The following is a 14,822-nucleotide window of genomic DNA, read 5'->3' as shown; positions in this document are numbered from 1 at the left end:
GTGGGGTTGATCTCTTCTGCCAGGCAACCAGCAACAGAACAAGGGCATGCAGTCTCAGGTTGTGCCAGGGGAGGTCTAGGCTGGATGTTAGGAGGAAGTTGTTGCCAGAGAGAGTGATTGGCATTGGAATGGGCTGCCCAGGGAGGTGGTGGAGTCACCATCCCTGGAGGTGTTCAAGAAAAGCCTGGATGAGGCACTTAGTGCCATGGTCTAGATGACTGGATAGGGCTGGGTGCTAGGTTGAACTGGATGATCTTGGAGGTCTCTTCCAACCTGGTTGATTCTATGAAAGTGGAGATCAGGTTTGAGACCACCTGAGAAGGTGGTTCCTGAAGGTGCACAAGTCCATGGGACCATGGAAAATACTTCCTGTATAGTTCTTTTTATTTCATAGAATCATAGTCAGTCAGGGTTGGAAGGGCCCACAAAGATCATCTAGTTCCAACCATGGGCAGGGACACCCTACCCTAGATTAGGCTGGCCACAGCCTCATCCAGCCTGCCCTTACCTTCAGGGATGGGGCCTCAACCACCTCCCTAGGCAACCCATTCTAGGGTCTCACCACTCTCATGATGGAGATCATGGAGCAGATTCTTCTGGAAACTGTGTTAAGGCACATGAAAAACAAAGTGATTGGTGGCAGCCAACTTGACTTCAGTAAGGACAAATCATGCCTGACAAATTTGTTGGCCTTCTCTGATGGGGTAACAGAAACAGAGCAGCTGACATCATATACCTGGACTTGTGCAAAGTGTTTAACACTGTCCCCACAACTTCCTGATTTCTGAATTGGAAGGACTTGAATTTGATAGGTAAAATATGTGGTGGATAAGGAATTGGTTTGATGATCTTGCTCACAGAATCATCAAGTCACAGAATTGCAGGGGTTGCAAGGGACCTCTGGAGGTCATCCAGTCCAAACTCACTGCTAAAGCAGGTTCACCTAGATCAGGTTGCATAGGAATATGTCCAGGTAAGTACCAGAGAAGGAGACTCTACAGCCACTCTGAGCAGCCTGTTCTAGTGCTCCATCACCCTCAAAGTGAAGATGTTTTTCCTTAATTTCAAGTGAAACCCCCTGTCTTGTTTGTACCAGTTGCCCCTTTTCCTAACCCTAACCCATCCCTGTGACCTCCACCCTTTAGATAGTTATATGCATTGTTACAATCCCACTCTCAGTCTTTGCTTTTCCAGGCTAAGGTCTGTCTGCCTTTGCTTGCAAGAGGGATCCTCCAGTCCCCTCATCATCCTCATGGCTCTGCATTGAATTCTCTCCAGTACTTCCCTGTCCCTCCTGAACTGGAGAGACCAGAACTGCACACAATACTGCAGGTTTGGCCTCACCAGGGCAGAACAGAGCAGGAGGAGAACCTCCCTCAACCTTGGCCACACTCTTCTTAATGCACCACAGTATACTGCTGGCCTTGGCCATGAGGGCCCACTGATGACTCAAAAAGTCATAGTTAGTGGCTCAAATGACAATTGGTGTTCATCAGGGGAACTAGGACTGATGCTGTTTAATATCTTTGTCAGGCATAACTTGCTTTTGGTGCCTGCCTTTCTTTGGTGCTAGTTTGAACACCTCAAGGAGCACTTGCTAATTCAGCAGAGGTTACAGTGACATGTAGCTGTCCCCATATATTATCCAGCTCTGTAGATGGCTTACTTATTTTCCACAATATACAGAAGGTTTATTTTTGCCTTCCCTTATTACTCTGATGTCTATCACTTTTCCTCCTTCTCTCTGTGCCATGGGTTAAGTTGAATATTTGCTACCATCCTGCCTCATGCCAGCTTCAAAATTAAAGTGCTGGCTGGAGCAAATTATTATGGAAGTTCAGACTGCAACACGAGAGGTTTCCTGTTCCAGGTGCTTCTTTTGGGTTCTGGGGGTTTGGATGTTGACTCTTTTCCACTGAGATGGCAGCAGGACAGGGAGGGAGGGGGAGTAGCTCCCTGGCTTGGATTTGTAGCTTGCTTGCTGCTGCTTGCTGCTACGGCTTGCTTTTTTGTAAAGAGGCTAAGGTAATGGTGCATTTATGTTGTCTCTTATGTTAAGCTGTTCTCTCACTCTGTCTCAGCCCAGAGATTTTTGTGTGTTGGGGGAAACAGACAGGTTAACTTTAACTTGGTTCACTTTAACCTGTTACACCCTATCATTCATTCATTCACTCATTCAGCTGAAAAATTCAGAGCAAACAGAGGCTGTTTCCAAAGTCACACTGGTTTGTGAAAGATTTTTATGGTTGATTATACCAAGTGGGGATTTTCTTGTCATCATTGTGGTACCACTTACTTTCTTGTCATGTGTATGCTCCAAAGTTTGTGACACTTGTGTCACGATTTATGATGAGAACTGAGTATAAGCAGGATTTGGCCTACGAGTTGTAAAGGTGCTGCTCTGAGCTAGCGAAGAGCAGTGAGAGTATGTATTGATTGTCAAGTCAATACTTTCTTTGTCATTTGCTTTTTCAGGTATTATTACCTTGCATTCAAGGCACATGAGACTCCCCTTGGCAGCAGAGAAAACTGTCTTGCCATTTTGGAGAAATCTAAACTGGACAACTGGATTCTTGGGAAAACCAAGGTAGAGAGCGCTAACATTTTCTCAAGGATATTCTTCTTTTAGCAAAACTTGTCTAATAGTGGCTTGAAAAGTAATGCATGAATGAATAGAAGAGCAAAGAATTTGCTTCAGTTAACCTCCTAGGTTATAAGCATGCACTCCTAAGCCAGCTGAGTTAGTGCTGCAAGAGGAAGGGTGAGTTGAGTACCTCCCTATAGCGCATTCTGCACATGGCTGCCTTGATAAGAATAGTACATCTGTCAGTGCCTGCTGTAGTAGTGCCTCCCTGAAGATGCTCTTGCTTTTCATCATGGCATGACTGAAACTTCACACTCTGTCTCATCCTGTGAGCCTGATTAGTACATTGTTTATGAAGTTTCTGGTAAGATACTTCTGGCTCTGTCAAGAGCCTTTTGTTTCATGGTTTAAAATGGAGTGGATGAGTTCTGTAAAAAAGGATGCTACACAGTATCCTGAGTTGGTTTACAGTACACAAAAACAAAACAAGGAGAATTTTTCTTCTCAAGACCCAGAGAAAGTACATGTAAGCAGCCATGGGATTTGCCTTCTGAAGCAGAATGGTGTTGGACAATATTATGCCTAAAACCAAATTCAACCCAAAATTTACCTTCCCATTGTGAAGAAAGGCAACATTATTGAAAACATCCTCCTGGCCAGTTTACTTTATAAATGAGATAAATATGTGATTTGTCATGCAATGGGGTGATTATAATCAGTGAAATTATAAAACTCTATAAGGACACTGAGAGCAAATATTTGATTCACAAGATTGCTACGATATCAGCAATCAGTACTTTACGAGTTTTCTCAGCAATGATGCCCTAAAATAGGCTAACAGAAGACTAATGAAAAGGCAGAATATGAGAGGTTATGTTACTGCTTGCATGTAGTACTCATTTGTTGTTGTTCTGTTTCAGGTTTTTCTGAAGTATTACCATATAGAACAATTAAATTTGTTCCTGAGAGAAGTTATAGGGCGTGTGGTGGTTATGCAAGCCTATATCAAGGGATGGCTTGGAGCAAGGAGATACAAGAAAGTCAAAGAAAAAAGAGAAAATAGTGCTGTTACCATACAGTCAGGTAAATGTTCATATTCCCTATTTCACTGAGTGTCTTTGCATTTCTAAATTGCATGTATGTTATTCCTCTGTAACAGTTTACTGTGAAATCAAAATAACCAGAGGTGCTTTTCTCTCCAGCTAATTGAGGCAGATGTTACAGCTTTGCTTCTAAGATGTCATCATAGTATTTTATGATTTCTTTATTTGAATGTTTTAGTATTTGAATGTGATACCTGTGTACAAAATGAAAATACTGTTAGGTGTATCTACACTAGAGTGATGCAGTAGGCTGCTCCACCCACCATGTAAGTTGTATAACAGATAACGTATGTTGCAGGGTGGACCTGAGAGGGTGATTATCTTTAATGTAGCAGGCTCCCTAACATCAAATTTGGGGAGCTGAGTGAGGAGGGGAGTTCTTGTGCTGGCATGATCATGCACCTTTGCCTTTTGGGTCAAGACATCAGCGAGCACATGGTGATGATTAAAATTTGGACGAGCGAAGCAGTGTTTGAAGTTGTGAGTATGTGAATACTGCAGTCGTGAACCCAGAGTTCAGCATGTGGGTGGGGAAGAGGTATTGAGGGTGGGGGCTGGAGCAGTTATGGCAGGAGGGATGAAAGTTTCAGCACATTTCTGACTCTGTAGCACTTCCTTAAATAAATGTAATTTCCAGCACATGGGTTTGTATTTTTAGCCTGGAGAGGATATGAAGCTCGCAGGAAGTACAAGGAAATAAGGAACAGAAGAACTGATGCCGCTATACGTATTCAAGCAGGTAATTAAAACATTATTTCAGTTGCCAACACCTCTTTTGCTGTGGGTGATTTCATATGTCAGTGTTTATAGCCAAGAGAAATACATATGGAGCAAACAAAAGCTACCAAAAACATTACTTCTGATCATTTGTTCTTCAGTATCAAAAGACATTGGTGATAGGTACCAGGCACTTTGGGCTCTTTGCAAGTGCTTCTATGGCAGCAAAACATACTGATCATAAACTGTTAATTCTTTAAGATTATTCTGAGCACAGTCAGTATGATTCAGCTATATGTAGAGCTGATCTGAAGCACTGCATTAATTTGAATGAAAATGTGGGTGAGAGGTGCTGGACATGCATTTCTCTGTCTTTGTGAGCCCTGATCCTGGCAGGTTCCCAGCTTTTTGTTTTGACTGCTTGCTGGGTTTGCCAGGTTTGACCAATCTTTTGACTCTGTGCCAGACTCCTATGCAGCCATATCAATATGAATTTGAATAAACTTTAAAGAGATTATTGGAGTAACAGGCCCATAGGGCTGTGTAGGTCTCTAGTAGAGAGCAGGGTACCATATGGCACAGAAATCTAAGAACCAGTGCAGTGAAGTCAGTGGTGTCTTCAGATGCTGCCAATATGAAGCAGCTTCCATATGATGAAGTGTAATACACCTTCCACATCCAACCCCAGGCTGAAAGACTGTTGCTGATCAAAAATTAGTTGAAGTAAATGTTTGTACAGGTAAACTAACATACCACCTTTATTCTGCTAGCTTTGTCACCTCTCTGTTTTGTATCAAACAGTCTGAAGTCAGTCTAAAAGAATATGTGCTTTAAATATTCTTTAACTTGGTTGTCAAGCCATTTCCAGTAAATCAACTTGTTCTTTTGTCTAAGTTTGCTACTCTAGAATGAAACATCCCTGTGACTTTCATCAGAAAACAGAATGCCAGTTCAGTTACAGAATTGAACAGAGTATTATTAGGATGAAGTAACATTTTATAGCTTTGCATGCATGTGGAGTCATGAACTATAGCTCTAGGGTCAAATGCAGAACATTCTACTAAATGAAGAACTGCTATGTTTTTTCTCATATTACAACAAGCACTGAAGGACTGTGTAAGAACTCTCTCCCCTCCTTTGTCTCCTTTGTGTTGTTATTTACTGTTGTTTTCACATGGTAACACAAAGAGTAGCTCTTAAAAGTACCCTCAACTACTTTCTGGAGTATTTGCTACATTTGCACTTGGACTTACATGTACCTGGACTTCAGTTTCCTGGCATAGAACAGCCTTTTGCCATTAAAAAAAAAAGTGAAGCAGTCAACCCATCACTGCCCCACTATTGCCAGTTTCTTAAGGTGAGAGTTACTTCAGGTTCAGTAGGAAGCTGTTGCATAGCAATATCACTTGGAGACCACAGGGGACATTCTGCCTTAGAGTTTTTACTCTTAACCTTGTAGGAGGACAGATGCTCATTACTCTCTCTTTGGAGAAAGCAACTCGTGTATTCTGCAGCTTGCACATGTGGAAGAGGTTCAGAGTTGCATTCCTTACGTCCATCTCTTAGAGGTTGTGCTGAACATGGCACTGTTACTGCGTGCATAGCCTTAAATTTGGACACTTCTGCTGAACCTAATGCTGGAGGAATGCTGTCAGCACTCTTCCCATTAACACACACACTGTCTTCCTGCATAACCCGGCACTTGACAGTTTCAGTGATCAGTCTGGGTGAATAAGCACTAGAACTATAGGGTTAAAAGTGACACAGTGCACCTTTGTATTAATTAGGCTGTCTGCTCCTCCTATCTTTGGCACTGCATTCAAAGGAGTATAACAATAATCCTCGACACATTTCTGTCTCCCTTTGGAAACCCACATCTAGGAGCCCTTGTTTGAAAATTCTTGTGCACCTTTCCTCTGTGTTTTAAATCAAAGCTCGTGCTTGCTAATGGTGGCCATTTTCCAGAGTTTAAAATACACTGACAGTCTTTCTGTGGTTTACATTACATTGCCCAAGTGCCTAGTGATACGGAGACAAAGGCAACTCCAAATCTCTCCCTTCCCTGAATATCTTATAACACGAGTATGTAGTTCAAGGCAGCTTTTCAGTAAAATAGAGTATGAACACCTTTTTGCATGTTTTGGGGTTTTTTTTAATGAGCCATTTCAGTCAGCAAGACAGGTTCTTTGCATTTGTCACCCAGACATTAGCAAACCCACGTAATTAAAATATATGTACTTCCCTCTGCTTTCCCTCCCTGCCCCCCACCCACCCCACACCCTACCTCAAGCAGGCCTTGAAATTTAGGAAGCATTTGGCTTACATGTTTCTACAGAAGAGCGCATATTGAAATTTGTTTTCCTTTCATCTCTTTCCCAATAAAAGCAGCCGCTCGGCTTATCCCTTTAGCTTCCTCAGAACTTCCTTTCAGAATTCCCGATCTATTACAGCACATTCACATACCAGAAACAAGATGCCTTTTCATGCTGTCAACCTTTTTCATCTGAAATGTAAATTAATTCTTGCTGGTACGCTTTGACAGAGATCAAAGTAGGGGTATTAACCTTATTGGGCCTTCTCTTCATCAGAATCAGTTCCAAAGACTGCAAGGGTAGTGTTAGGAGGCCAGTCTTCACTGTTATCTATGGCCCTCCTCCAGGCAGTCCTCTGTCTACAAGTCAGCATTTCAAAGGCGCTGATTTCTTTTGTAAATGACCTTATCATTACTTTAAACTGTGTGAAAAATGATTTGCCTGAATAATTCTTGCAGGATTATCCTGCTCATTTTAATTGTGGGGGGACTTCATTCGCATTCCAGGATATTGTTTAAGTGGTTTTGACAGCAAGTGATCATAGCCTGATATAAAGGAGGAACACAGCTCCTGATTGGAAACCTCTTGACTTGTTCAGATTGTTCATTTCTTGCAAGTCAGTCTTTGAGGTAGGCTGCATTTGCATTTTAAAAATAAACAGATGCCTTTCAAATACATGAGCTGGTGGTCTGGAGATCTCTGTGGGCCCAGCAGTTCCCTATCCATTGAAGCAATGTTGGAAGAAAAAACAAACTTAGGAAAAAAACAACCCTCACAATATATGTGAGGATGCAATTCCTGAGTGCGTTATATTACACACACACACACACAAAAAAAGTCATTATTTCACATGGGAGAAAACACCCTTGCTAAGGAAACAAAATAATTGTGAATTTAAATTAAGTGGGGAAGAAAAAGCTACCCTACTTCTACATATCTACATCACAGGTTTTCAGAATAAACAGATGTCATTAGACTTGGGGCTGAAATGGTACAAAAGATACACAAGGTCTTTTCTGCATCTTTCAGTCACACTTTCCCAAACTGTGAAGGTTAAAAAATGCTACTTTTTCACTTCTTCCAAGGAATGATTTTTGGGTAAAGTGTTTGAGTTAATACTTTGTCTTTCTATTTCTTTGTAACTGAGATTTGTATTGCTGTCATTTACATCTACTTGAAAGGAAAACTATTTTGTTAAAATAAATAATATTTTTTAATGATGTTGCCAGACTCACGGCTGCCTTAAATCAGTGTCCATCCACTGAATCATCTGGCTGAAATGTTGCTGCACTGATTTACCTCATATGCAAGTCTCATTTAGTGCTTCTTTGTATTCGAATAATGCATTAATTGAAATTTAAAACAACAGAAAACACAATGATCAAATTGCATTTTCTAGCTGTGGTAGCATCTACTTCCATGCAGTGTGACTGTTGCCCTGAAAGACTTAAGGGAGGGTTTTAATCTGGTTATTTCATTTGTGAACTGACATTGCCAAAATGCCAAATGAGTAGTGCATGCAATTCACTTAGATCCGAGGTGACATCACTGAATTCATTTTAATTAGGCCTACTTTAGCCATCTGGAATATACTGTGCAGCTCTGGTCAGGACTGAGTTTAACTATGCTTCCAGAGGTGAAAGACAAATGCCTAATCCATTGAGCCACCATCTCCTCCTCCAACACGTGCTCACACACTCACCATATGTCACATTCTATTGGAAGATTCTGTATCAGGAGCTCAAGATTTGGTGTTTGGGGTCTTTTTTTAATACAAAGTGATAGATTTTCAAAAGGAAACAAGATGAAGCATCCCTTTTTAAGTTTTCTTTTAAACTTTTCTTTCTTTCCTTAACTTTTGCCCATGCAATGCTGCTCACTATTTGCTTATCTCTAACGAGCTTCTGGCAACATTTACTCCATTATAATCATAAAAAAAAGAGGACCTGAGAACAACTGTAATTTGCTGTTTTACATTTATAATAAATACAAGCTTTTAGTGAAAAGGTTACCTTTGGAATTTTCAACAGCAAATATTTAATGCTGGCTTCAACAGAAGACAAGGAAGTGTTTCTTGAAAGCTTTGTATTTATCCATCTATTTAGATCACTATGTACATATGTGTGTGCAAGCATTTGGCCAATACTGTTGTATAGTTCTAAGAATTACATGAGTAAAATGTTCCCAAAACTTCAAAGCACTTCATATCTAAAAATGCATCTATTTTCTTCATTTCCCTGAAAATAACAACCACTATATAGCAGATCAAGTTTTATTCTTTTATGTAATTACTTTTCTGTCTTTTAACTATGTTGTCAGTATAAGAACCATTGCAGAGATGAGTGCTTCCCTTAAAGGCTGCTGAACTGACCGATTGTATTACCTTGAATTCACATTCAGGGTAAACCAGACTGGTTTGTACAGCTTGCACAGCTTTGGTTAACTTCATTTTCCATCTCTCTGTGTTCTGTAGTAGTTTAGGTCATCTATTAATTCTTCTCTTTTACTCTCTGTCTCTAGTAACCATTAAAAGTCTGCTGCTCTTGTGCAGCAGAACATCTTAAAAAGTCTGAGAAGGCCTTATCATGTTAAAGTGTGAGGTTCTGTGTTCTATTCCCATCTTTGAGCTAGGCTCTGTCAGTGTGACTATGTTTGCATTTCTGATTGATTTTCTCTTGTTTCTGAGGAGATGAAAAGGAGATGATTCTTCCTAAATCTCATAGCCTTGCTAAAATCAGAGAGAGGCAACAACATACACTGTCCAACAACATGTCAGAAAACCTGTTCCTTTCTCTTCCTGATATTGACAGAGTTTGACAATTATCATCTTTTTACCAAGTCTCAAGGTCTATAATCCATGGTAATTGAAAACCTTGTGTCCGAGAGTTGACGTGCTTCAGTGACACCAGTCCTGATGGCAGCCTTGGTGCTTCCTGATAGTCACTGTTTGTCACTGGCCATTACTGTTTGCGTGTGAGAACTCATTAATTGCTTTCTCATAATGCTTCTGCTAGAGAACTAAAGACAAGAGTTGTTGTTTTTTATTTCTGTTGAAAGCATCACCCAATATTCTTCCAGAGTGAGAGGTGAAAGAGGAAGTGTTCATGGGACCTAGAAAAGGATGTGACTCTCTGTGCCTTTTACCGCTCATTAGAATTAATTTGACATGGAGTGAAGAATCAGATTCATGGGCTCCAAATCCTGTCAGATGATGTTAGTTAAGCTGTAGAATGCTCTTTTAACTAGACAAATTAAGAAAGTTCATAGCAAATCAACTTCTGATTACAAACTACCATAGCTTCTTTTCAGCAGGCATGATCTTTCATTTCCAAGTTGCTGCTTTATGCTATTTTAAGGTGATATTACAGATAGAAAATATCTGATTAACGTGATTTTCACTTCTGAGAATGAATCTTTCTGCCATTTTACTTCATCTCCTTTCTTTATACCTCTTGTAGAGACCTATGATTGTTTAGCTTTAATCTTTCTATATTGTGCTTCACAATTTGCTCTGTAACTATATATTTCCTGTGGGAATCAGAGGGAAAATAGCTGCGTTTTCCTACCTAGAATTGCGCAACATTGTGTGTAATGTATATGCCTTGGTACTTGGAGCTTCAAATAAAGGGTTTTAACTGCAAGACATTAAATTTCAGACTCTGAGCTATATAGGTTCTTGATTTACTAGATGCTGGAGCTGACAGAAAACTCACTTTGTGTGAGAATTGATCAGTAAAAGAAATAAGAATACTCGTCCTAAATTGTGCCGCATAAAACATTTAACATCAAGTTACTAACAGAAGTGCTAAAATTAAGTTCTTTTCTTACGTTGCTTTTCAGATCTGCCATGTTTGGCTTGGTAAAGATCAGGGTTAAAGATACCATTACTGGAAAGTTTGGAATATAGACTGGATAAGGTGAAAATGAGCTGACAGCTGGTAATCATTCTTCTTCAATGATGCAGTGATTGTTCATGGAGCAGTAGCAACATGAGTCTGCTAATTTCACACTCTTTGAGCCAAGTGCTTAGTGTCAAAACCAGCACCAGTCAGTAATGCAAATTGCTGTGATGGAGCAGCTTCCCAGCCTCTCAGACTCCTCCAGTAGAATTCTCTGCATATGCATTTCTTTTGAAACATTATAGATCCAGTTAATAAATGTTGAAAAGATGCAGTACTTCTAATGCTCAATGAAGCTTTTGAGAGAGAGATTTGTTTATCCTGCTGCTTCAGTTATCCTATGAGTCAAACGGAAAGTAGGAAAAATACAGCCAGTTACCTGTCAAATTCAAAGTATTCTAGAAGAACATTCAAAACAACCTTGCAGAAAGGTTAAGTTGAAGAGGAGTAGATGTTTAAAATAATTATGAAAACATAAGATAAAAACAATTTTTGTTAAATCAGATATAGCAGGTTTTATGTAGTTGTTGAGGAAAAGATCCAAACGGTTATTCTGACATTAAGAACCATCTATGGGGGGAAAAGTAAAGAAATAAAATCACATTAGGTATTAGTGTTGATTTTACAGACACACAAAGAACTTCTAAAAGCTGAGGAATCACTGAGGATTTTTTGAGTGTTTCTTTATGGCAGTCCATCAACTGACTGATGCACAGCACGTTTCAGCTGCAGAGAGGTGGCTGCTGGCCAGCTGTCTCTGCTGCTATTATCAGAGTAGGCTCCTTGTTTGGTCAGTAGGGGAGATAGGTAAGGATTGGAAGCCTGATAATATGGGGCAAGGAAATGCTTGCCTCATATCCACCAAACAGGCAGACTTTTCCAGTCTCATTATTAAGGGCAGAAAGTTCTTCAGCCTCACAATACCTGAGCTCTGTATTTGGTACCACACCTCAGCAGGCCCAGCTTCTGTCATGCCGTCTGTAAAGTGAATGATTATTCATTTTAGTAACTTCTCATGCAGACTCAGGTTTTGCAGCTTTTAGCCTTGAAACCTCAGTAGCATTGAAATGCCTGGATTGTTATGGTGCGTTGCACACCACAGCTTGAACCTTTCAAATGGTTTTCATTTCTTTGTATTGTTCAAGTAAGTGCAACATAGTGTGTTTTTGTGGAGATAGATGGCTGACAAAACCATTAACACTCTACAGGAATTAAAATAGAGAAGAAGGGATTAGTTACAGCCCTTTCCTAAGAGAAAGCATAAATATAATCAAGGCAGCTCTGTTTTGTTTCCTCCACCATTATACAAAAACTCACACGTATAGGGAGCTAAATTTATAAGAGTAATTAAATGGAAATCATTATCTCATAATTTGGCAATAATTGAGGAATTGCAAATTCTACAGAGTTGTTATTCTCTCTTGTGTAGGTAATGCCTACTTTTTAGTTGTAAAATTAGAGGCATGAATTACAGGCAAAACTTGTTAATCTTCTGATCATCTTCTCTGTTCTGGATTTATTCTATGTTCTGTGTTTATTCTACCTCCTGCTTTCTCTTTGTAGTATCTTGCCCATGCTCCTACATGAGGTTCCCTTAAACCCTGTTTCTGTGCCTATCCTACACCACACTGTAGCGTTTTACCTTGAGGTAAATGAGAAATCTCTTCTTCTCTTCTGGGTAATTAATCTACAGGCTGACTCTTCTTGTTTAGTGTTCTTAAAAGCTTTTCCTGAACAGGGATATTTTGTTTTCTCCTCAAAACCATAGTATTTCCTGATCTGAGCTCAATTTTTTTTTACATATTGTTTCACTGTTTAAGTTGAAGTCTTGCTAGACTAATAAACAGCTCAGCCTTCTTATTCAGCAGCTGCTCATTCTGCACTTCAGCAACGGCACTGATGATGTACTTCCTTCACTATTCGGCTCTTTCTCCCCTTTTATCAAGGTACTTCTACTCTAAATAGTGCTTGAAATAAACTCTACAAGATATAAGCCTTAAAAAGTTCTGGATGCACATCACAACACTCTTTTAGTCTTTTGTTCTAAGTGCAGTATGCATCACTATCAGTGGTTTGTGCTGGAACATTATTACTAACTGCTGACAGGTATCAAGAATTCAAGCAAATTCATGTCAGATAAAGCTGCAGAATTATTTAGGTGCCAAAATCCAGAGACAACCCATGGAAAGAAAGGATGTATATGACTTTAAAATGTTACTGCTTTCTCTGCCTGGACTGTACCAAATGATCACTGTAACAGAGTTTAAGTCCCTGGATAATTTCCAGCTGTTGTTAAGACTGCAAACATTGGAGCCGCTCCTGTAAGGTGCTAAGTGTTCTTTCTGTCTGCTGGTTCAGTAGAAGTTGAAGGCAGAGCCTGCAGAGCCAGGTACCAATCTGTGTTTTAGACTCTGCAGGTTTTTTTCTTTGACTCATAATGATGTTTTTTAGCTTTCAGGGGATATATTGTTCGTAAAAACTACTCAAGATTGAAAACCAGCACTGACTATGTAGCAGGTCCTCGACTTGTGAGCAACTGCTGTACTTCTGATTTTGGCTGCAAAGAGCACTGGTGAGTTGAATCCTTTGCTGTCTCCTATCTACCTGAAGCCAATTTCCACACAGAGATCTGAAAGGAGCAGGAGTGTCATCATGGCAGCCAGCTCTTAGGGAATCTTCTACTGAGTATGAACACCTGTAGATTAGCCAGGTCCTCCACCAGCTTAGACATCTCAATGCTTGACCAGTTAACAGAGTTAGAGTTACTTGAGGTGCTGTTTGCCCAAAGTTGCTGTTCTGATTCTGTGCACTTCTTATAAGTATACAGAAGACCTTAGATTGCAGACAGGATTACACATGCTCAGTATGTCAGAATTGAATCTAGTGCATAAAAGTCTTAAGAAGTAGAAGTTACCCTTCTGTGCCTTTAAAGCTCCATGCAGACCAGCAATGAGATAGGGAAGAGTTGTAAAAAGCAAATGGACAAGTTACTGACAGAAAGTCTAGGAATAGCATATATTGCAATAACAGTACTCTCTTCTTTGTAACTTTCTTTACCAATAGAGTCACTATAGACAAGTGTCCCCCTGACATTTGGTATCCTTTGGTATGAGAGACAAGAAGGATCTGTTACATCTTTAGCTGTTGTTGAAGTCTGTCCCCCCAACAGTGTTCTAGGAGAGGTGGCTGCATTTGCTAGATTAATCCCTTTGATTAGCAAGTTTCAGTGAGTAAGAGTTAGGCAAGCTCTCCTGCTGTGGCTTGGACATGAGGACATCTCAGTAATTCTTCCAGTTCTGATGTCAGCTATTTTATATGTTTCCTACATAGCATATAAATGCAGGTTCTGTTACAACTGTTAAAGAGTTTACTGAAGAAATCAGTGAAATGCTTGACTGTAAGTAGATGCTATTATCCCATTAAGAGGATGAGTTTTCTAAGTAATTGTTAACTTCTCCAAAATGGTGGGTTTTTTTCTCTATATATGCTTGTAATATTGAGTTATGTTTACTTCCATGCTAATGTCTGATAATTTAGATTGAAGAATGTCTGCTACATGCTCTGGTGCATTATTACAGGAGTGACTTCATTGCTGTTTACAACTACCTGAAAGGAGGTTGTAGCCAGGTGGGGGTTGGTCTCTTCTGCCAGGCAAGCAGCAACAGAACAAGGGGACACAGTCTCAAGTTGTGCCGGGGGAAGTATAGGCTGGATGTTAGGAGGAAGTTCTTGCCAGCGAGAGTGACTGTCATTGGAATGGGCTGCCCAGGGAGGTGGTGGAGTTACCATCCCTGGAGGTGTTCAAGAAAAGACTGCATAAGGCACTTAGTGCCGTGGTCTAGATGGTTGGCCAGGGCTGGGTGATAGCTTGGACTGGAGAATCTTGGAGGTTTCTTCCAACCTGGTTGATTTTATGATTTTGTTCAGGTGTAACCACTGCAAGAGAGATCCTGGAGCACTATTAAGCTACAGGAATACAGGCTGAATCATAGAGTCATATGATATATTCCTGCAGGTTAATGCTGCTCCAGGATGTCTCCCTTACAGTATTGTGTTCTGAGCAAGAAAAATGTTTAGTTCTGTAGACAAGTGCTAAATAAGTAAATGGGTTTTGTAATGATTTTCAGGGAAAAGAATGAGCCCACTGCAATTTACCATGATAGCTGTGTCTTTGGGTTGCCTTACTGCTCACTGGAGTTTCCCAGTT

General features: G+C 40.2%; 1 protein-coding gene across 1 annotated transcript in view; it reads left to right on the top strand.

The window, feature by feature from the left end:
* MYO3B (myosin IIIB) overlaps positions 1-14,822 on the top strand; it is a 234,365-nt gene that overhangs the window by 158,358 nt on the left and 61,185 nt on the right. The window contains exons 28-31 of the mRNA XM_064163275.1: positions 2,476-2,587; positions 3,505-3,667; positions 4,346-4,426; positions 13,067-13,187. Of these exons, the coding sequence (XP_064019345.1) occupies positions 2,476-2,587; positions 3,505-3,667; positions 4,346-4,426; positions 13,067-13,187 (477 nt within the window). The remainder of the gene's footprint in view (positions 1-2,475; positions 2,588-3,504; positions 3,668-4,345; positions 4,427-13,066; positions 13,188-14,822) is intronic.

Source organism: Pogoniulus pusillus, chromosome 2, assembly GCF_015220805.1.
Source record: "Pogoniulus pusillus isolate bPogPus1 chromosome 2, bPogPus1.pri, whole genome shotgun sequence".
NCBI classification, from domain to species: Eukaryota; Metazoa; Chordata; class Aves; order Piciformes; family Lybiidae; genus Pogoniulus; species Pogoniulus pusillus.
The sequence above is the reverse complement of the archived record's forward strand: the minus strand, read 5'-3'. Positions and strand labels throughout refer to the sequence as shown.